The sequence below is a fragment of the Copadichromis virginalis genome, linkage group LG23 (genome assembly GCF_057382275.1).
Source record: "Copadichromis virginalis isolate Kocher_CV1m ecotype Utaka linkage group LG23, C_Virginalis_male_GT1.1, whole genome shotgun sequence".
NCBI classification, from domain to species: domain Eukaryota; kingdom Metazoa; phylum Chordata; class Actinopteri; order Cichliformes; family Cichlidae; genus Copadichromis; species Copadichromis virginalis.
This window is the reverse complement of record NC_140639.1, coordinates 14,521,875-14,544,073: the sequence shown is the minus strand read 5'-3', so window position 1 is coordinate 14,544,073 and position 22,199 is coordinate 14,521,875. Positions and strand designations below refer to the sequence as shown.

The 22,199-nt window shown below is 41.2% G+C and overlaps 2 protein-coding genes across 2 annotated transcripts; one reads left to right on the top strand and one right to left on the bottom strand.

Annotated features, from left to right (window-relative positions):
* Positions 1-424: 424 nt before the first annotated feature.
* Positions 425-2,513, bottom strand: sox14 (SRY-box transcription factor 14). The gene has a single exon (XM_085449024.1). The coding sequence runs from the start codon at positions 1,993-1,995 to the stop codon at positions 1,279-1,281; it is 717 nt and encodes a 238-aa protein (XP_085305150.1). The 5' UTR covers positions 1,996-2,513; the 3' UTR covers positions 425-1,278.
* A 1,696-nt stretch (positions 2,514-4,209) lies between these two features.
* LOC146680482 (uncharacterized) lies at positions 4,210-20,258 on the top strand. The gene is made up of 5 exons (XM_085448067.1): positions 4,210-4,300; positions 8,144-8,271; positions 14,774-14,826; positions 14,946-15,023; positions 15,233-20,258. Exons 1-5 carry the CDS (start codon positions 4,277-4,279, stop codon positions 15,325-15,327), a joined length of 378 nt encoding a protein of 125 aa, XP_085304193.1. The 5' UTR covers positions 4,210-4,276; the 3' UTR covers positions 15,328-20,258.
* The last annotated feature ends 1,941 nt before the right edge of the window (positions 20,259-22,199 follow it).

Below are 22,199 nucleotides of genomic sequence, written 5' to 3'. Positions count from 1 at the left end.
AATAAAAAAAGAAGAAGAAGAAAGAAAGAAAGAAAAAGAAGCAGTTAAGGAATAAAGCTTTGTGGAATGATCAAAGGGCCGGGAACTGACAGCTTTAACTACCGCACACGGGAGAGGGAATCGATGAGGGAAAAGAGGATTGATTTGATGTTATTGTTCTAATGTGCAGACTATCAACAGTATTGATTAGCTCGGGTGTATTTTTTTTAATCTTTAAAAAGATTAAAGTATTTCTTAATTTATAACTTCAATTTTGTATATTTATTTTAATTTAAATTTTAAAATAATTATTAGTTTGTGATCATTAAACCTTTTATATCTATTTAATCGAACTTTTATTTTGGCGGTTTAAACGCCCCCGCAGCACGTGCACATTATAACGCTATCTCTGTGGTCTCAATAACCTACAAATACAGGAAATTGATCTGGTTGAAGACAGATTGTCTTTATTGAAAATGTCTTTGCTCGGCACTTGAACAAAGAGCAGGAGGTATCAACCTTCTAGATACATTATCCTTTCCATAACATGACAGGTTTTAAATTACCATCTTAGATAGAAAATACACATAGAACTCCTTGAATTCAAATAGAAGTTATCCTTAAAAAACAAAAAACAAACTAAAATGACGCGTGTGACTATATTAGCACTGAACCACAGGTAAAAATGCAAAATGAAACATCTGGATGTAAATGATTTTTTTTTCCTCATTTGTGTCTTCTTAAATAGACCGTATAGTTTTATGTGCCAGTTTTCTTTTTTCTTTCCTCTTTTTTTGTGATAAATATAACAATATAACCCGTATGTAATCCAGCCTACATGTCCTGATTTTGACCCTATGTCCAGAACATCGTCATAAAATTGCCAAAAATGTGGACTCCTTAGGCTGATACAGGAAATATGAACGCTAATTGTGCAATCCAATTTTTCAAAATAAAAGTGAAGCCTATCAATAATCAACACAAATCAGCATATCAGCATTGAAATGTACACAATAAATAAAGTTAAAGGCCTCCTTTTCTGGTTGCCATAAACGTTATAACATTTACATTTCTTACAGTTCACAGGGCTCCGTCCTTTACACCAAACTCCAGCTCCTTTGCTCAGGCAGGAACTTGGTGGATTTCTGCAAAAGTTTGTTTTTTCCTCTTTTTTGTGCCATAACAAGTCCAAGGCAGTTAACACTGTTCATGCCTTTTTAATAGGGCGCGCTGTCCATAATATATTTACATGCATTTCAGTATTCAAGTGAATTATAAAGAGCAAATGAGTCTTGAGGGTTACATGGCAGTGGCATGTGCGGATGAATATGGGTCTATCCCAGTCTTGGTCATACCTGGAAAAAGTATGTAGGCCACCGGGGGCTGTAAACTTGACGTTGACCAGGCTGTGCAGTTACACGGGACGACATAGCCCGGGTTTGTGGGCGACGGGTGGGTGTGGGTGTGCTGACTGGGGCACCCAAGGGTGCCGAACGCGCCGTTTTGGTATCCCAGTGAGGATGCGTACGGCAAAGTGCTGGTGCTCAACGTGTGGGGCATCTCGGTCATCTTCTGGATGGCGCTGGAGCTGAACTGACTCGGGTCGAGGAAGGAGTATGGGGCGGATGTCGGCGGCAGAAACGCTCTGGCTTTCTCTGAAGAGCCCAAAAGAGAGTCCGCGGCCGACACAGGAAGTCCCTTCAAGTGATCGGTGTCCCCGAGGTAAGGCAGCGGAAAAACGTACCGGTCCTTCTTGAGCAGGTTTTTGGGTTTGCGCCTGGGTCTGTACTTGTAGTCGGGGTGCTCCTTCATGTGCTGAGCCCGCAGCCTCTTGGCCTCATCGATGTAAGGTCTCTTCTCAGACTCTGACAGCAGCTTCCACTCAGCGCCCAGTCTTTTGCTGATCTCCGAGTTGTGCATTTTGGGATTATCCTGTGCCATTTTCCTCCTCTGGCCCCGGGACCAAACCATGAACGCGTTCATGGGTCTCTTGATATGATCAGCAGGCTTTGACATCTTAAGACTATACTTTTATCCCCAATTTTAATGACGAGGAAAAGTTCTGATCGGAAAGAAGGCAAACTATTCACCTGTCTAGATGCCCGATACCAGTCATGCCCCGCCTGGGATCTTCAGATTCTGGAAAACAAAAGCAAAAGAAAAGAAAAGAAAAATCCAGCGCCCGGTGCGTTTTCCCCGAGTTTAAACACTGGTGCGCCTTCGTTTAAGTCCAGTAACAACTCTGTCAGACCTGCGCCAGGCAATACGGGAAAAAACACATGCGAGACGCACACACGTAAAAAAAATCCACAAAGGTGAAAGCGATGTTCCGCAGTCAGTTTGCTGGAGTCGTAAAAGTATTAGGTGGTTTTTTTTCTGCCACACACGCGCTCTCTCTCTCTCTCTGAGGTTTGTCGTCAAGCACCTGGCTTGGAAATGAGCGGAAGAGCGTGAATACGAGCCAAAAGCGGTGAAGTTCAAAGGCTGGGCTGGTTTGGTTTCTGCACGCAATCTGACATAATCTGCAGGGCGTTCACTCACCAACCTGAGCGCCCAATCAGCACGGAGAGCGGCTATTATAATACCTTCACGAAAAAATATGTACATTACAACATAAACAAAGAGCGGGAGGTAGTAGTAGAAAAAAAAGAAGAAAAATAAGGAAAGGGGTGTGTGTGTGTGTGTGTGGTGTGTGTGGAGGGGGGGTAATACCCAGGATCCCTTCCCGATTCCATTTAATGTAATGAATCGCAACAAACATGGACCTTCAACCTCTTTTCCAGTTAAAACCTGACTTCAATCCAGAGAGGTGACTATACCGTGCAACCAATTTACTGTACAGCTTTACGCACGGACGCCGGGGAGCACTCTGGATGTAAAGTCCCCCAAAAATGCACACGTATCTGTGGGCCTTTAATACATCGGAACCCGGTTTTATTCGCATTTTCACATAATAAAAATAAATAAATAACATTAAAAATAGTCATTATAATAATAAAAGCACGACAGTTCATTTGCAACCGAGAGGTCTTCCACTGTTGCTCAATGACACTTCAGCCGGTTTTAACCTCTGTTATCCCGCTGCTGGTGGGGTAGCTGGGGGGTGTGGACGGGGTCACAAAAACCTCTTACAAGTCCATTTTTTTGTTAGCATTCCCTTAAACCACCTAACTCCCACGAGCACGCACATATGATGATAAACACGGGCGCGCACACGGTTTGGGCCCACGCGTGCCAATGTGTAAAACTAAAACTAGGCATCGGCAGAATTACAAACAGCGAGGAAATATTACATATAGCAATAACTACAAACGTTAAGAGGAGCCGTCATTGTGCGTCTGTAATTGCTGCATTAGTTCACATCGATTTGACAGATTGTTCTTTTTAAAGAGGCGCAGAGTGATCGTTTTAAAATGCAAATGTCAACCAGGACCACTGCCTAATAGCCCTCGGGCTAATGTGCTTGATATATGATACTTTCAGCTGTGATTATTAAGCGAAAGGCAGGCGGATGATTTTTTTCCCCCCTCTACACACACCGTCAAAATGCTGTAAGTGGAGATACAACCCCGGTTAGTTACACTGCTAAGCAGATTTATTTAAGGTTGTCTTTGGCCTCCATCTCTCTCTCTCTCTCTCTCTCTCTCTCTCTCTCTCTGTACATATGTGTATTTTGCGGGCTGCGTATTATCATCTCATCTTCCTCTCTTCTTTGTGTGGCTTAATGTAAACAGATACTCTAAAGATGGTTTTCGGTTCTTTAACATGTCATCACATCACACTCACACGCGTGTTTCTTATACAGAATGACCCGTCTAAAAAACCCGCAGATTTTTGCACACGTCCGCGGGCAATACATTGACTATCGTGACCCAAACCTCGTTTTATTTCGAGACCCAAAATAAAGCAAAGCGTAGTTCGTTTTTCTGTCTGATTTTCCCACATTTCATCCCCATCTCTGTCTCTTTTTCACGCTCTCTCTACGCTCCCTGTCTCCTCGCACACGCATGCGTCAATCGGCAGCTTGGAACAAGAAGATTTCCATCACATCTGTCTTTACAAAAAACAAACCAAAAAAAAAACAACTTGAATATATCGTCTAAAATATGATCGTTTTGGGAGAAAGATCCTCCTCACCCCGACCCAGAGAACAATCAGTTGAGAACGTCTCCGACTTTTTTTTTCTTCCCCCTCCCAGTACATCCGCGATGGCAGGGTGGCAGGAAAAAAGGGGGGAAAGAGGTAGAAAAAAGAGAAAGAAACAGCTCCTACACAATCCTCCCAATCGGCAGGCTATATGACGCTCATCTGCAACCGCGAGGTAGTATGCCGCATGTTTGCACTGTATATTTCGGCTTGCATTGAAGTTTTAAATTGTGCTATGCTATCTATCGCAGAACAGCGCATGCAATTTAACATGTAGGCTGCTGCTGCTGCTGCATGCTCACACCGGCTTCATTTTATGATCAATGAATTAGATAAGAGGAAATTATTTTAGGGGCTGAGCCTCCTATACTCACGAGGGAGAAGTCGGCTATGTTTCTTATTCAAAAACTGATTGTCTAATAAATGCACGCCTGAAAGTTCCCTCGACAATTTACCGGGATAATGAGAAATGCAATAGGGTTTGATTCGTCAAGGACTCAGATGATGATTATTATTTCCATCTTTAGTTTTATTACATGCAGCCGCGGTACATTTTTGCTCTGAGATAATAATAAAAAATGCAGTAAAGAAATTTGGGGGTTTGGGTTTTACACCTGAATGTAAAAAGATGTCCAAACCTAAGTTATTTGGAAATGCCAAAAGATCTGATAACAACATATAAACAGAATTTTAAAAAGTGAAAAAAAAATGCCTGTAACGGAATATATTTGGCTTAGAAATGACTCCCAAAATGAAACACACTATCAGTATTGTACACTGAAAATCAGCCTACTGGGAAGTTTAATGTTGGCTTTTATGGAAATAGAACAAAATTTAAATTTTGAGTCTAATAAATTTAAATCACACCCAAACATAGAGGAGCGCGCGAGACAAACACAGCACACATGCGTGCGCACACACATAAACTAGGATTATCTGAGGACACATGTCCATCCATCTCGCCTTAAAAAGTGAATGGGGAGCGGCCTGACACACGGAGAGCCTATTAGCCAACTTGGGTTCCCGTGGAGAGCATTGAGGTAAGCTCCCCTACCGTAACTGTCCATGGTGCTGAAGCGGTAAGAGGTTTTCTTTACTGCACACTTGCGTCCTCCCCTCAAAAACTCTTAAAAGCTAGGGTTGACATTTCAATGCCTTTTATTGTATTTCCATCCTATTTAGTGATGGTTCTCTGTAAAAATAAAATATTAGAAACCGAGACAACTCACATGGTCTACAACTTTCCTAACTTTTTTCCTTCTTCCCAGCAGAATGTTTTTAAGCCTATTTTTTCCACAGTGTGGAAGAACTACTGCTGAACCATATTTGGAACTAATAAATTGTGGCAACAGAAATTATCTTAGGCACACAAACATTTTTATGTTGTCAGAATATGTCTGCGTGTCCTGTACTGTAGCATCAGTGCAGGATTAAGTCTAACTCGGCCAGTGCATGTTGGATACAGCATGTATTACAGCATCATCTATTATGTTATTATATTGAATCATTGTTCTCAAGATGAATGGCTCATAGGTGGTGACGATCTGCTAATATAAAAGTAGAACCATACAGCAATTAGACAATGCCATTTACAGTTTTGCTTCAATACTTATTCAGTAGTTTGCACAGATAATAGTGAGTTCTCCTTGAAAGTTGTTCTTTCGCTTTAATTTTGCAGAACCTTATATGCACACATCTCTATGAAATGTTCAGTCTGAATGTAAAAGCATTTAACAGTTAAAGCACAAAGTAGAATGTCTTTTTAACCATGTATAGACAAAATGTTCTATCAGCTTCATTTATAGCCTCATATATTGAAAACTGAGTGTTCATGGTCAAGCTGTTTATCCCCAGCAATGGCACAAAAAAATGCATATTCAGACTTTGGCTGTTGATAATTATACGTGCAATGTTAAAGACATAAAACGGGCTTTCTTTCACTCATATAGAAGCGATTCTAAAACTCAAATTCTGCATACAATAGGGCAGATCTTTTTACATTATTCCTTTACAAGTACCATTCACTAACACTGAGAAGCAATCAAAACAGCAATGAGCCGCATTTGAGATGTACTGCCAACATGCAGACTATATTACTAAGCTCAATATATATCTTTGTGGTGAAATTATTTCTCAGGAAGATAGAGAAATCAGACTTAAATAAAATTTGAAAATGACTGAACTTAAGCTGCTCTCTCCTTTATTCTCCAACACTGGATAATGCAGAACGGAGCTGAAAAAAAATTAACGGAGGTTCAAGGCATCAGGTAATAATGAAAGGATAGGGCCAATACTTCAAAGACCAAGAGGTCCACATCACACAATTATACAATACAATTAGGATTAAAGGGGCAAAACAGAGATAACAGGAGATAGGGATAAATTATCACAAAAGGAAAGATGTGACTCTCTCCTGACCTTCATTAAGAGAAAAAAAAACTCATTTAGAGCTGGCCTTCCTTGCAGGGGGATTTCAGCCTTTCACATGAGACTGTGACTCAGTAGATAAGATTTAACCAGCATAAATGAGAATCTGAACTGCTACCAAACAATAATATAAGATGCATATTCAGAAAAAAATTCAATAAGTAGTGATGCATATGTATATACGATTTAAACAACAAATACATCCATTTCAAAGCAGGGTTAACTGGTGTTATGCAAACCTTATTATTTTGACGCTAAACAGTTTATTTAATAATCTAAAATATTTCAATAAGCGGACACGTTGACACTGCTGGCTGTTAACGTGGTGTTCCGGGGTTTTCTAAGAGCTTAAACACATCCAGAATACAAGTCTATGTGGAGTTCAGGTAAAACCAAAAGACTTTAGACATCTTCGTCCCTCAGATCAGGTTAACTGATGAGTATGTTTACTGGGTATGCCAGACCTATCAGGTAACTCTGAAATGGTCACATGATGCCCGGGGGTACTAAAAAATATATCCAGAGTCAGTGGGAAGAACTAACCAAAAGAGCTTTGTTTGGGAAGCTGCCATGTTGCAAGATGCCATAGTTATTCAGCATGTCTTCAGTAGTATCAGAACCTCTGACGCACAACGCTCATATTAGTCTTTAGAATTTCTATCCAGGTCCAGATGTTTTTCTTGTCATTTCAAAACAATAGAGGATAGAAATTAAATAGAAACTGTTAACTACTGACCTGGTTGAAGGTACTAAAGTTATAAGGACAGATGATAAGAACCTAGCCTTCAGGCAAAGACCCAAATAAATCAGTTTATGGTAGCCTGTTGACCAACTCAACAATGTTCAAGAATTAAAGAACTGATCTGAGTTCTCACTTGTTAAACAACTCTACAAGGCCCTAGAGTTAGAGCTTTAGTCTTTCAACATGCCCCCTCACCTTACCCTCAGCTTTCCGCTCTATGCAGCAACTATAGTGTCCAGACATCGTCAGTCTCTGCCCGATGGCCAAGCATCTCCACTGACATTCATGATCATCATCTCCCTGACATCTGCTTATTTTGCCTGGTACTGTGATTGTCTTCTTGCCAATGATGGAGTTCAACTTAAAGCGCACACAGAAAACGAGTAACAGCAACACAGTGACCAGACTATGGAATGTTAGTGAAATTTGCAACTTATAGAAATGGCTGAGTTACACTAACCTTCAGGTGTGTGATTAAAAGAAACAATCTGTGGTAAAGAATACCGCTGAGTAACGTATGAGGTGAAGAGAATTGCTTATGGAAATGAATCCTGTAAACCATTGATCTGACCTTCCTGCAATGGGCAATGAGCAACAATAAAATACATGTATATAGAAATTCTGCTAGAAGAAGGCTTTTACAATCACAACTTCTAAATTCCTGACATACAGTTCTCCTACGACATGTTTTGATTCTGTGAGGTTAGATCTTCTACCATCTGTCCTCACTTCCACACATATCAGACAAATCACCAAGGGAATTTCTTTTGTGTTCCCTGGGTTACCAAACAACTTCTAAGGACTTGGGAGTGAGTTTATGGGATCATGTCTGCCGATCCTTTCTTGCAGATGGCGGATGCAGATGCCACAACAGACTTGTGCTGGATTCATCACGAGGAAACTACAGATATCAAACTGCATGTGAAAAACAGATCTGTCACAACTGTACCACGTCTAGAATTCTTCCTTTTGACCCAGTAAGCCCCGATTTTTTATTTACAATTTAGATTTCTACTACAAAAATGACCAAATGCCACAACTTTATATTGATAAGAGAAACTTGCGATAAAGTTTTAATACAACAAATAATCTTTTCTCCATCAACAGGATAAAGAGTTTTCAAAATCAAAACAAAGCAAAAGTCCAAGTATAGATACTTTAATTGTGGATCTTAAGAAACTGATATTCAGCTTTAGGACCATGTATGAAATACCTTTACAAAATATTCACTGTCAAGTCCTCATCTGTCCTTCCCAATCTTTTGGGAACAGGTGCAGAACTTCAGAAAGAAAAAAACTTCATCCTACGATACCAGAAAAACCTTCACCATAAAATGAAGATGGAGTTCTTTATAGCTCCAACATAGCTTTCATTCCATGTTGAGTTCCAGTGAGTTTGCATCATTTCACATTCAGTTGTTCACTTATTGCTTCTATATTGGAAAGAAAATCAGATATGAGAAAGCTTTACTTTGCTAATGCCAAGCAAAGTTTGAGGTAAAATTAATTACTAAATACCAACATGGTTAACAAGATGATGATGTACAGAACTCATTTCTTTTCTTTTTTTTTTTTTTTTTTGGCCTGTCCCGTTTGGCTCTTTTGCCATCAGAATTGTTGCCGTAATGGTCCATTTGATTCACCTTTTATTGTTTATTTTATTTTCACTTACTGAATACGGGACAGACTTGACTGGGGGAAAGAAGGGGAGAAAGAAAGAGGGAAAGAGAAACAGCTGAGAAGAGGGACGGGGGAGAAGGGCAAAAGACAAAAACCAACAGAATGAGCAGGGAAAAAAAAGCATATATCAATCACCTGGGTCACCTGCTGAGAAAGAAAAAAGAAAGCAAGCAGAAGAGAACAAGAGTAATAGAATAGACATCATCACAATGATATATGGGAATATGACAGTAAATACTAAATGTTAAACATTATTGTGCAGCACATAAGATCAACAGAACACAGTGTGCTTTGAGGTAGGAGCCAAAAAGGGTGTAGTTTGTGGGTGTGATCACCCGTGTGTACACCTGTGAGCATGGACGCGCTTGTTTTTTGTTTTTTTTAAAAGGTTCCTTCATGTAATAATCTGCTAGAGGGTGTGGGGGGGCCACAGCCCCGTCCTCCAGGGCATGAAGCAGGTGTGGAGGAGATCAAAACTCCAGACATCCAGAGGCCCCCAGAACACAAGAGACCAAGGAAGACCAACAGAGGGGCAGCTGCGCCACTGTCCCGGAAAGAGCTGAGGAGAGTCCCAGATGAGGGCTCACTCAGCAGCCGCGGAGCAGAAGCCAGGGGGAGTTGCAGTGACGCGCCCGTGAGCTCCGCCGGCAGCCAGCTGCGCCTGAGTGACCGAGCCCCAGGCCGAGAGGCCGGGGGCACCCCACCTCCGAAGTGGCCCGAGCGAGCCCCAGGCTCCAGGCCCCGATAAGCGGCCGCCAAGGAGTGAGCCGGTGTGTACCTGGACGCCCATCCCCGGACACAAAGAACCACCAACGCACCGATGTCTGAGGGGGTCCGCCACTGGCAGGGAAAGTGGTGGTAGGGGGAGATAGGCCTCCAAACCTTGGAGGGCCTGAGATGTCCCCAGAGAGGTGGCGCCTGACACCCAACCTGACATATAGACACAGACATACAGGCACACACAGATACAAACATCCATTCCCACCCTCATGCTCTCATATGCACTTACTGCACACTCAACCAACGTGGAGACAGACATAAAGAGACGTTGTACACACGATCACACTCCCCAAGCGTACTCTACAAACCGGGTCTAGGTGCCCCCGCCCCTGGAGGGGGGAACTGCACCCAGACCCAGGTGGTGTTTCCCTTTTCCCTGCGGTGGGGGGAGGCAGACCGCCCCGACTCCGCAGCAGCAGGAAGGCTCCACACTCCAGACCGCAGTCGGACGGTCAACTCCTCCTCCTAGTCCTAGCCCCCCTGCTCCAGCAGGTCGCAGAGAACGGTGGTGAGAGAAGACTCCGAACCTCCCTCCACCCGCTCATTGTAGTGTTGATGCATGTGTGTTCTAAGGTGCATTTAAAACCCAGGAGGGCTTGGAGCTACCTGCCAGAGAGCAGCAGGTAAGCGCATGGTCCCTCCTGCTAGCCCTCAATGTCTACGTGTATTTAAAATTGAGAGGTGGGCAACGATGCCAGGGGTGGGGTGTACACCCTGATGGTACTTTGGACTCCGTGTATCGTGCCCACCCCCAAGATCCTATATGTATGTGTAATGAGAGTGTGAGTAATGTGAATGTCTAAGTTGTGGGATAAAATTGAGGCAGAGGCAGCCAGAAGGGGACAGAGGGGGGGGTAGCCTCCTCTGCACCCTGGTGACATACCCCTACTCCAAGGCCCTGCATGTGTGGGTGGTTGTGGTGGAGCGGGAAGAGGGAGGCAGCTGGAGATGGGGAGGGAAGGAAGGGAGGGGCAAGTGACCCCTCCCTGGGGCCAGCTCCCCCGCTGACCCCAGTAGGCACCCCCATACTCCGCGACCCGCCAGGGAAAGGGGGCCCAGGCCCATCCAGACCGGGCCCAGTGCAGCAGCGCCGCCCGGCCCCACAGAGCCCGGGACAGTCCACCCAACCCCACCACAGAGAAAACTGTACCCACCCCACCATCCACTCATCTTCCAGACTACATAAGACAATAAACACCCAGGCTGAGATCTTCCTCCACCTCTCCTGTATCTCCCCCTCCTGCAGAGGCAGCTCCTGAGGAGAGGAAAGCTCCTGCAAGATGTGACAATCTCCCCCACCAGTTGAAGAGCCCCCCAGGTGGCTCGACGCACCGGCGGCACCCTGCTCCAGGGCTGGGCCCCCATGCACCCACCCGCCCACAACCCCGGCAACACACCAACCAGGACCCAAGCCCCCGAGGCCCGGCCCGGGCCCCAGCCCAGAGACGGAGCGCCCCCAGAACCTCACGCCCATCCCGGACCCACCCAGGGGCAGCCAGGCTACCAGGTCAGTAACCCACGTCCGTCAGCACAGACCCTCCCCTAGCCCCGCTGCACGCAGCCGCGAGGAAACAGTCACCGGAGAGCCAACAGAGCCCCTAACCGGACATGACCGCTACCCCGGGTTGAGCCCCCCAAGGAAGATGCCTCCGGGGAACCCCCCGACGCCCTAAGCCTGTCCCTACCCCCACACCAATCACAACAGTGAAGGCGGGACCAAACTATGACCCCCCACCCCCACTAGGTGATGGAGCTGATCAAAGGAGCCCAGAGCAATTGATCTGATGTGGTGGCAGAGGCTGTATCAAGACTAATGTAATCTAATAGATAATTTCTATATTGGTTAGAATTAAGATTATTTTTATTTTTCCAGTTCATGAGGACTGTTTTCTTGGCTATGCATAGGGCAGTGAAAACCATATGGGCGATATTCTTTTCTGAAGTGACATTATCTAAGCTGCCCAACAAACACACTAAGGGGGAAGTTGGAATGTTACATTTCAGACACTTCGATAAGTCTTCACATATCTCGCGCCAAAACTTCTGAACTGGTGGACAGAACCAAAGAGCGTGGATATAATTGTCCGGTGAATTGGTTTGGCAGTGTGAGCAGTTGTTGGTAGACGTAAAGCCCATCTTGAACATCCGATGACCTGTATAGTGCACTCTATGTAATATTTTGTATTGAATTAATTGAAGACTGGGATTTCTAATTAGATGAAAGGTTTTTAAGCAAATCTGAGACCAGAAGTTTAGGTCTAAGTTAACTGATAAATCCGCTTCCCATTTTGCAATAGGAAGTGATATTGATTCCTCTGTTTTAGAAAGCATTCTGTATATTTTGGATAGTAATTTGGGGGGTTTAAGAGTAAGAAATTGAACCACACTTGGTGGTGTTTGTAGTTCAACTTGACCCGGTTTAAATTTCTTTTTTACTATGGATTTAATTTGTTGATATTCTAAAAATCTTTTCTTGTTGATCCCATATTGTGTAACTAGTCCGTCAAATGAAATAAATTCTGTTCCTGCTAGTATATGTTCTAAATATTTGATTCCTTTATCACTCCAATCTGAAAAGTTTATCATATTATTGTTTTGTAATATGTCAGGGTTGTTCCAGATAGGTGTACGTTTGCATGGGATTAATGAAGACGCCGTCAATTTTAGAAACTCCCACCATGCTGTCAGAGAAGAGCTGATGTTGATGCTTTTAAAGCATTCATGTCGTTGGATGTTTGAGCTGATAAATGGTAGGTCTGAGATCTCTAGATTATTGCAGAGTGCTTGTTCTACATCTAGCCAAGGTTCATCTAAGAGGGTATGTTTTAGCCATCCTGAGATAAACTGAAGCCCGTTGGCTAAGAAGTAGTGCTGAAAGTTAGGCAGTTCTAGTCCTCCTTTATCCTTGGTCTTTTGTAGTGTTTTTAAGCTTATACGTGGGGGTTTATTTTTCCAAAGGAATTTGGACATACATGAATCTAGAGATCTGAACCAATCTTGTGGCGGTTTAGTTGGGATCATTGAGAATAAATAATTTATTTTTGGTAAGACCATCATTTTTATAGCGGCAACCCTTCCCATGAGTGATATGGGTAGAGATTTCCATCTAGCCAGATCATCTTCTACCTTCTTTAAAAGTGGGATATGGTTTAATTTAGTTAGATCTGCAAGCTTGGGAGAAACATTAATACCTAAATATTTTATATTTCCCGATTGCAGTGGTGTAGAAGAGGAATTATGGAAGGAGCAATTAATCGGTAGGACTGTAGATTTTGACCAGTTAATTGAGTAATCTGATATTCTTGCAAAAGAGTTTATCAATTCAATCACCCCAGAGATATTGGTTTGTGAATTTTGGAGAAAGAGTAACACATCATCCGCATAAAGGCTGATTTTATGTTCCACGTTCTTGCATTACACTTACACTAACCTTCAGGTGTGTGATTAAAAGAAACAATCTGTGGTAAAGAATACCGCTGAGTAACGTATGAGGTGAAGAGAATTGCTTATGGAAATGAATCCTGTAAACCATTGATCTGACCTTCCTGCAATGGGCAATGAGCAACAATAAAATACATGTATATAGAAATTCTGCTAGAAGAAGGCTTTTACAATCACAACTTCTAAATTCCTGACATACAGTTCTCCTACGACATGTTTTGATTCTGTGAGGTTAGATCTTCTACCATCTGTCCTCACTTCCACACATATCAGACAAATCACCAAGGGAATTTCTTTTGTGTTCCCTGGGTTACCAAACAACTTCTAAGGACTTGGGAGTGAGTTTATGGGATCATGTCTGCCGATCCTTTCTTGCAGATGGCGGATGCAGATGCCACAACAGACTTGTGCTGGATTCATCACGAGGAAACTACAGATATCAAACTGCATGTGAAAAACAGATCTGTCACAACTGTACCACGTCTAGAATTCTTCCTTTTGACCCAGTAAGCCCCGATTTTTTATTTACAATTTAGATTTCTACTACAAAAATGACCAAATGCCACAACTTTATATTGATAAGAGAAACTTGCGATAAAGTTTTAATACAACAAATAATCTTTTCTCCATCAACAGGATAAAGAGTTTTCAAAATCAAAACAAAGCAAAAGTCCAAGTATAGATACTTTAATTGTGGATCTTAAGAAACTGATATTCAGCTTTAGGACCATGTATGAAATACCTTTACAAAATATTCACTGTCAAGTCCTCATCTGTCCTTCCCAATCTTTTGGGAACAGGTGCAGAACTTCAGAAAGAAAAAAACTTCATCCTACGATACCAGAAAAACCTTCACCATAAAATGAAGATGGAGTTCTTTATAGCTCCAACATAGCTTTCATTCCATGTTGAGTTCCAGTGAGCTTGCATCATTTCACATTCAGTTGTTCACTTATTGCTTCTATATTGGAAAGAAAATCAGATATGAGAAAGCTTTACTTTGCTAATGCCAAGCAAAGCTTGAGGTAAAATTAATTACTAAATACCAACATGGTTAACAAGATGATGATGTACAGAACTCATTTCTGACAAGAGCTCCCAAATCACAGCTTTTTTTAGTCACACGACGACATTTTGTATTTGGGGACGTTTTCAAATTAACAGCTGCTTTACAACCTTTTAAGTAAAATATTCGCGATAACACCTCGGACACATTTATTACCTCTCATTATAGCCACGAGCCATATCTCATCAGTGGATGTAATTTGTCTGTTGGAGTGCACGCCCAGCATTGGCATTCAGGCTCTGTCAGACCTTTTTAATTATTGAAAAAATGCTTTTTAATATGGCACTTTATGAAATATAATGTTTTGATTAATTGGATTTGCCGGTTATAATGTAGACTGCCAGGGGTAAAGCAAAGGCAAGCGAGCACATTTTGCTGGTCGACTGCGCTGTAAAAGTGTCTGGCCCAACATATAAAGAGTCAAGTAAAGGCCAGATCATCCTTTACATCCTATAGCCATATTCATAGATTCCTGTTCACCTAGGGCCTGTCGTTTTTTATCTTTCACCACAGGACTGATCTGGGACCTGAACCTCAAGATGTGCTGCAAGGCTGCTGGGAGTCAGGTGATGAATTCAAAACTGAAATTAAAAATTAATATTCCACGTCGTGACTCTTTAACACCACCAAATTCTACATATCAATCAGCCTCTGCTGGTATGTTTTCTCTCTGCTTTGTTTACAGACTTTTGCGTCCTGAATTATGATTCCAAAAAGGCTTTATTGGGGGAAAGAAAAGCACAGCCAGTAAGCTGCACTGTAGGTAATGTAACATGAAAAAAAATCAAATGTGCAATAACGTAGAAGAGACAGCTGAAGAATCCAAGAGCTTTTGAAGCCAGGAAGAGTGACAGAGCGAGAGAGTAATACAATTCTCCAAATCTGTATCAGTGGATGATTAATTAATTTTTGTTGAATGATCTGTCCTAGTCTTATGAGATATCAGTTTCCATTTCTTTTACACTTTTGCAGAAGATCTCAAGAGACTGGTAGTTCAAAAGGAGGTTCAATTTAGAGCTCCCATTGGAAACGGCTTCAAAAAGTCTTTGCCATACATCGGGCTTTGATGTGTTTTAACTGTCATAATCTCAGTTCAGAAATGGGGAAAATAAATGCGGTCCATTGTAAACGCTCTCTTTTTTTTTAATACTTGAGCTACATCTTTCCTGACATTTCTGTCTCTATTTTGATTGAATCACAGCTATCTCCTGACCTACATCAGACTGCAGCAGGAAGGCAGCCTGATGTCAAAGGCGGGTCATTTATTAATCAAAGGAAAGATTGATTTCCTGTCATTTATTCCACTTTTTTTTGAAACTAGCGGTTGTCTTTGGCTGGTTTGGCTGGTGCTGCCCCACACATTATTTTCTAATAAGCGGCGCATTTCGATATACGCATTTGCAGGTAGGTGATAGCTGTTTATTCAAAAGCAAACTGAACTTGAAAAGAGGATATAACCTCGAGTCAGAACTCTGGAGGGGTGGACTAAGATTGAAATTGGTCTGACTCTCCCTCTCTTTTTCAAATTGAGGGGCCATTGTAGTACGTCAAACAAAAGGGTTTTATCAGAGGCTCTTAATGTAACCCCTCCCCTCGCTCTCTTGGCCACCAACTCATTCTTCTCTTCCTCTCTTTTCTCATTCATTTATTCCACTGTGTGTGGAAATAGGCTGGGCAACAATTAATTTCAGAGTGAATTCAGGCAGGATCTATTACCCCTCTCTGCCTCTATTGCTCTAATGGAAATCTATTTCACTTCTCTTTTGTGTCCAATATAATTTAATGCCCATTTTATTAATGGCCTGAAATAATTACGGAAGGCTTTTGTGATTCTTGAGTATGTTTCATTTAATTGTGTAATAAATGTCTAATCAGAGCTCCCATCTGAAGCCATTATGGCATTAAAATTAACAATTACGCCACAAATGTCTTGGTGAATGCGTTGGGGTCTATAGAAATCGTTGCTGATAACAAGACACATATAAATCATTCATGAGAATTTTTTCAGAGAAAAGCGGTCTGAGAGATAGGAGGATGGGAGGGAGAAAAAAGAAGTGGAGGAAGAAAAGAGGAGAAGAAAGAGGCTGAGTTTTCTTTATTCCATTGAAAAACGGGGATGGCCAAAAGATAGGGCATTCTAAAACTGTGTCACCCTCTCCAGTCCCTTTCTTCCCCTGTCTCTCTCTATCTCCCTTTAATTTGCCTTCCTCTTTATTTTTGAAGTGACAGATTTCACTTTGGGAATTCATTAACCGTTAACTTGGGCGATAAAATATCTATCAGGCCCTCTGCCCGGTTCCTTTGCTAAGCTGCGTGGCACTTCGGTTCAACGTTGTGGGTGACCGAAGGCAATTAAAGAGGCTTCACACTCTCTCACTCTGCCAGTGTCACTTTCCCTGTGAAAACAGGAAGGCTGCTCAACGTACCAGCAAGAATTGTTTTCTTAGTAGCCAAGTATACAAATTTCATGGTATGGGGAAACTCCATCTGCCACGAAAAACCCTCATCAGTTCCTCCGTGTCATTTCCGAGCTAATATACTACAATTGGTTTTGGTGAATCTATTTTAATAGCATAAGGTTTTGGCCTTCTTTGTTCTCTATTACCATGATGCACAAAGGACCTCCCCGGGCAGCGGATTGCACCCTGGTCCTAACCAGACTCTTTCAAGTGACAGACTTGAGGAAGGGACTTTGATGTAGATGATGTCTCGTGTTAATAAGAAGGTTGATTTGATTCTCAATTGAACGCACCCCTTTGAATCGAGCAATCTTGGATAAGTTGGTTGATATCACCCATCTCGGTCTCCGTCCCATCTGAGCGCAACAAACCGCAGCTACTGGAGAGCCACTCAGTCACAGAGTTCCAGCACAGAATGAATACAACTGAACAAAATGATTCGATAGCTCAGACAGACTGTTACTATAAGAACTGTATGTGCACTGCAGTTTCATATAAAGCTTCAAAGACTAAAGAAAACCAAAGTAGGCAGTTGTTTTAATCGTTTGCTGCCAACCATTCTTTCTATTTTTAGTGGTTTCATTTTCTGTATTCTCTTTTTACTGCTATTCTTCTTCTTACCATCAATGATCTTTAATGTATAGCTAATAAATATGATTTTAAAGGAGTGAGGCTGCAGCGTGTCCAAAGAAGTTGTTTTGCTAAGTAAAATGGAAACATACATAAACAATGGTGATTTGTAATCATTCCAAAATGTGTTTAAACTTGTAAATCTGTAGAGAAAACATCAAACTGTAATCTTCATTATAGCTGCCAGGCTCAGTTGCAAGCGCGGCTGACAATGTAGCCTATCTGCAGGTCAGAGCTGTGCCTTGTTAAAGGCATTTGGTGGAATATGGAACAAAATACCCAACAAAGAAGGCTGTGAAGTGTTGATGAAATCCTAAAACAAGGAGGAATGGAAGAAGACTTTTCTTTCAAAACTGCCACATTTGTCTCGCTTCCACGGGGCTTACAGAGTGTTGTTAAAACAGGTGGTAAAACAACACAATGGGAAACATGGCCTTGTCCCAACTTGTAGCTAAAAAAAACCCGGACCAAATAAAATTTCTGATTCAACTGTGGCTTTTCACAAGTTTCAGTGAAACTATTTTTTTATTAACATTTTAAAGAACATCCCAGCATTTCTGGAACAAAGTGATCTCGCTACAGGACACATTTCCTTGACCTTTTATTGTCCAATCACAGAATTACTCAGCACAATTCAAGTCAAACCAATAAAATGATTTGAAGTACAAACTGTAAGTAATCAGTGAGATAAAAGGACGTGGCTGCTGTAACCCAGACCCTTTCATTTGTATATTGTTTGCAGTGTGCTGTATGCAAATGAATTTGAAGCAAACAGTAATTAAATTATAATTAGATTTTGAAACATTCACCCTTAAGTTAAGGCTTTAAAGTGTGTCTTAAAGATCTGCCCACATCAGAAGCAATGAGAAGCAGGGCGATTGTGGCTCAAGAGTTGGGAGTTCGCCTTGTAATTGGAAGGTTGCCGGTTCGAGCCCCGGCTCGGACAGTCTCGGTAGTTGTGCAAGACACTTCACCTACCGCCTACTGGTGTTGGAAAAATCACTATCATCATTTAATTCTATGTATTCCCATTTTTAAAAACAAATGTATAAGGGAATGAGCGCAAAACAACAGCCACACCGTAAACTGATTCCTGGGGTTGTGGAACTGCTTTGCTGGGTTAGTGATCCAGCTCCATGGGCCTGACCTTGACCACACACTACACCTGAATAATGGTCTATGACCAACAAAAGGAGAAAAGAGGCAGTCTTTGCATCTTTGTCAACTTCCAGCTGAGCACTAACCGGCCCAAAAATAAAAAAGTAAAAATGATTGTGCTGGTTTTTCAATTTGAATCTGACAATTCAAAATAAAATTTGACAAACCTGGAGCATTGGAGAGCACCTTGAGGTTCAGTATCTTGCTCGTGCAGACTGGAGCAGCAGCCAGGGACTGAACTGCTAACCTTCTGAAGGGCTGCTCTACCTCATGAGCTGCAGCTACCCCATTTCAATGCAACATGAGTTCTGTTCTGTGGAATAACAATGCATATACAGAAAACACATGTTGTGTTAGCTTTCCGCCATCTGCAGGGATGCACAGATACTGAATCGCCTAAAAGCCTAAAAAGTTCAAGAAACAAAATGCTTCTGATCTTTTTAGTATGGATTCTTGTTAAGGTTGTCTTGGTATCATGTTTAAACTCATCGAGTAAGTCTAATTTTTCAAGACACAGAGTTAACAATGTGAAAGTGCAAGTTTAACTGCAAACCTAACAACAACCAAAATGAGCTCTGAAGTGCAAAGCTGAATCTAGTCTCCTGGCTGACACACTTGTGATCGGCTCCACTGCCATCCCTTCAACCTCCTAATGTGGACTGTAGCTCTTTAAAATGGGGTTGTTATCTCTGGGCATCCAGTACTGCCATGGCGGGCAACAGTGACAAAGAACACCTCGTACGATCTCTGTATCTCTGCGAATCCAGCCGTGCCTGACAGGCCAGCTGCATTTGACGGCCTGCATGTGAACGCCTTGGAATGTTCGGGATTAAACTTACATTCACCTTTAAATGCAAATGTTGAGCAGACCCTTCCTTATAATAACCAAAGATCTATAGCTGTACTGAACATTTTAATGGTTTTAATATTAAATGACATTCCTGAACATTTACATTAACATTAAGTACTTAAAGTAAATTATCAAGTACAGAAAACTTTAGCAGTTTAAAATGTTTTAAGTAAACAATGGTAAAACACACAGATAAGGGGTAATATACCTCTGACATCAGACACTTAACTAGACTTTCACCTGTGCAACGTAGCGACTAAACAACAATCAGAATGATCTGTTCTTTCTCAAAGTATTCCACAGATTTTTTAAGATGTTGAAAGCGTTTTGTATGAGATCCCCTAAATACTAAACAAAGCACAATTTTTAAAAACTTGAATGCAACCTGCAATGAAGACCCATCATTGCCTAAAAGATGCAAAAAAAAAACAGAACTTTTATATTAAGAGAATTATTTAAGGAACAAAAATAGATTTTTAAAAATATATATCCTATATTTTTCAAAACTTCTCTTGTATTCTGCATGCATTTCTCACCTGTTCAATGAAAAATAAAAACATTTTCAGCAAGTTCTATTAGTCCTACTTTGTACTATTATTGTATGATTTTTGATATAATGAAGTTACATAGAAATAACATGAAAAGTTCATTTTCCATGTTATCATAAAGCAGGAAATGACTTCTCTTTTAGCTTTTGAAGTTTCACCCTTTTGACTTTTCTTCAAAACAATATTTCAATATTACTCTTAACATCTAAATTTTGAAAAATACACTTAAAATAAAAATCTTAATGTGGCTATAACTGCCTGATGCAGTGTAACTTGAACTATAGAAAATATATTGTGTTTGGAACAATCCAATATAAAAGCTTCTTTATTACTGTATTATAATACAATAATAAATAAATTTATAATACAATTTTGATGATTTGTATTAATTTATTTTGCTTTGTAATTGTCATCGTGTCAAAGTTTGTTACTGGCAGATAAAACTTGGAAGATCTTTAATAACAATGCTTCATCATCATTTTTAACAGTCGTAAAAAATCAAAGGTTTGGACAGCTGAGCCTTCATGTCTGTGTTAGCACAACGCAACAATCCTCCCAGGAGTGGACATCCCAGCAAAAGCACCTCCAGGCCAGACTGTGCAATGCTGAAAGAAACTGGAAAAAACCCAAGAGCAACAGCTCAAACTCAACAGGCCTCGGCTATCATGTTAAACGTTAAAATCGTGAAAATTAATATGGCTCGTTTGGAAGGGTAGCCATAAGAAAGCCTCTAGAACTGGTGGTGGGACAGGCTTGCAAAGTTTCATCTGAACAAACCACTTCTGTACTTTGACAAAATGTCCTTTGGACAAACAAGATCAAAGAGGACATGTTTGCACAGAGGCACGCTTGGAGAATACCAAACACAGGATAAGGCTGAAAAATAAAAGAATCAAGGTGCTGCAATGATTCAGTCAAAGTCCAGACCTTACCCTGATTGAAATGCTGTAATTGGACCTTAAGAGAGCTGTGCATAAACAAAAACCTCAATAACTCAATGAAAAGACGCAAAAACGTAAAGAAGACTGGGCCAAAATGTTTGCGTAACAATGTGAGAGGCTGATAAAGAAAATTATTACTTCAAGTTATGTTACTAAATGTGGTTCCGCAAGCCACTGAATCACGTGGTGGACTCCTGAATGTTGATCTAAAACGTGTGCATGCGCCAACTGTTGTTTCTGTATCATGTCCAGCACATGTTTGTATGGTTTTCTGACATACCTGAAAAATGTGCACTGATCCAGCACAACTCTTTCACAACCATTTACAGCCATTCCTCTCAGCCTTTCTTCTTCTTTTGCCCCACCATAAAAATAAAAAAGTATTCCCTCAAGTTGAAAAAACACAAATAACAAAATAGAGCTTATTGCTATTAAATGTGAACTATGCTAACGACTGTGGAAAACTGTGGGTGAATTTGAATGAGGACAAACACTGAGAGACAAACAGCAAAGCAAACACAAATTGCTATCAGCATCTCAGCTTTTTGCTACATTTCTCCTGATTAGGCTTTCCTTCAGCCAGACAGATCTCCTCTTTAATTATGCATTTAACTGATGTGCAAATTAAACTTGGCTTTTTCACAAAGACACTTGTGTTTTTGTGATCACACATCGCACCTTTCCCCCTCCTCTTCTTCCAGCCAATTTAATTCCAAGCTTCAGATTTCATGGCCAATTTTATCTCGCTCACTTTCAAAGAGTCCATCATCAATTCTTCACAACTTTTCATGTCCCCTTTCTCTGCAGATTCACTGCGAAATTGCCCATTCAGGTTAATAAATAACTGTGACTGCTATAAATTTATGGCAACACCCAACACTTTGAACATGCATTTGAAATGCTGACCTCCAGCAGCAATTAGTCTTAGTTTTTGTTTATCCTTTTCAGAAATCACACAGCACTTTTCACTCTTCATTTTACTCTCTTTGTTAGCATTAAATGACTGAATCAGCCTGCGCCCACAGACAACAGCTAGTCAGTTCTTTTCCTTACACACACACACACCAACTTTACATTCAAAAGGTAAACAGTTATAAGAATGCTTCGAGCAGTAAGAAGAGCTTTCAAAAGCAACACTAATGACTGTAAAAAAAAAATTGTTTAATCAGATATTTGAAATTTCATGTTTGTCCCAAAACACAACACGTGATCGGCAACAGCATCGATCGAAGACTGTATATCAAAGATGGATGTAGCTTTGCTGTAACAGCAGCTTAATCAGGCATTTGTTCTAATGGCCATCAGGGGAGCAACTCCTCTGGCTCCAAAAAGGTCACACCGTTTAAAAAAGAC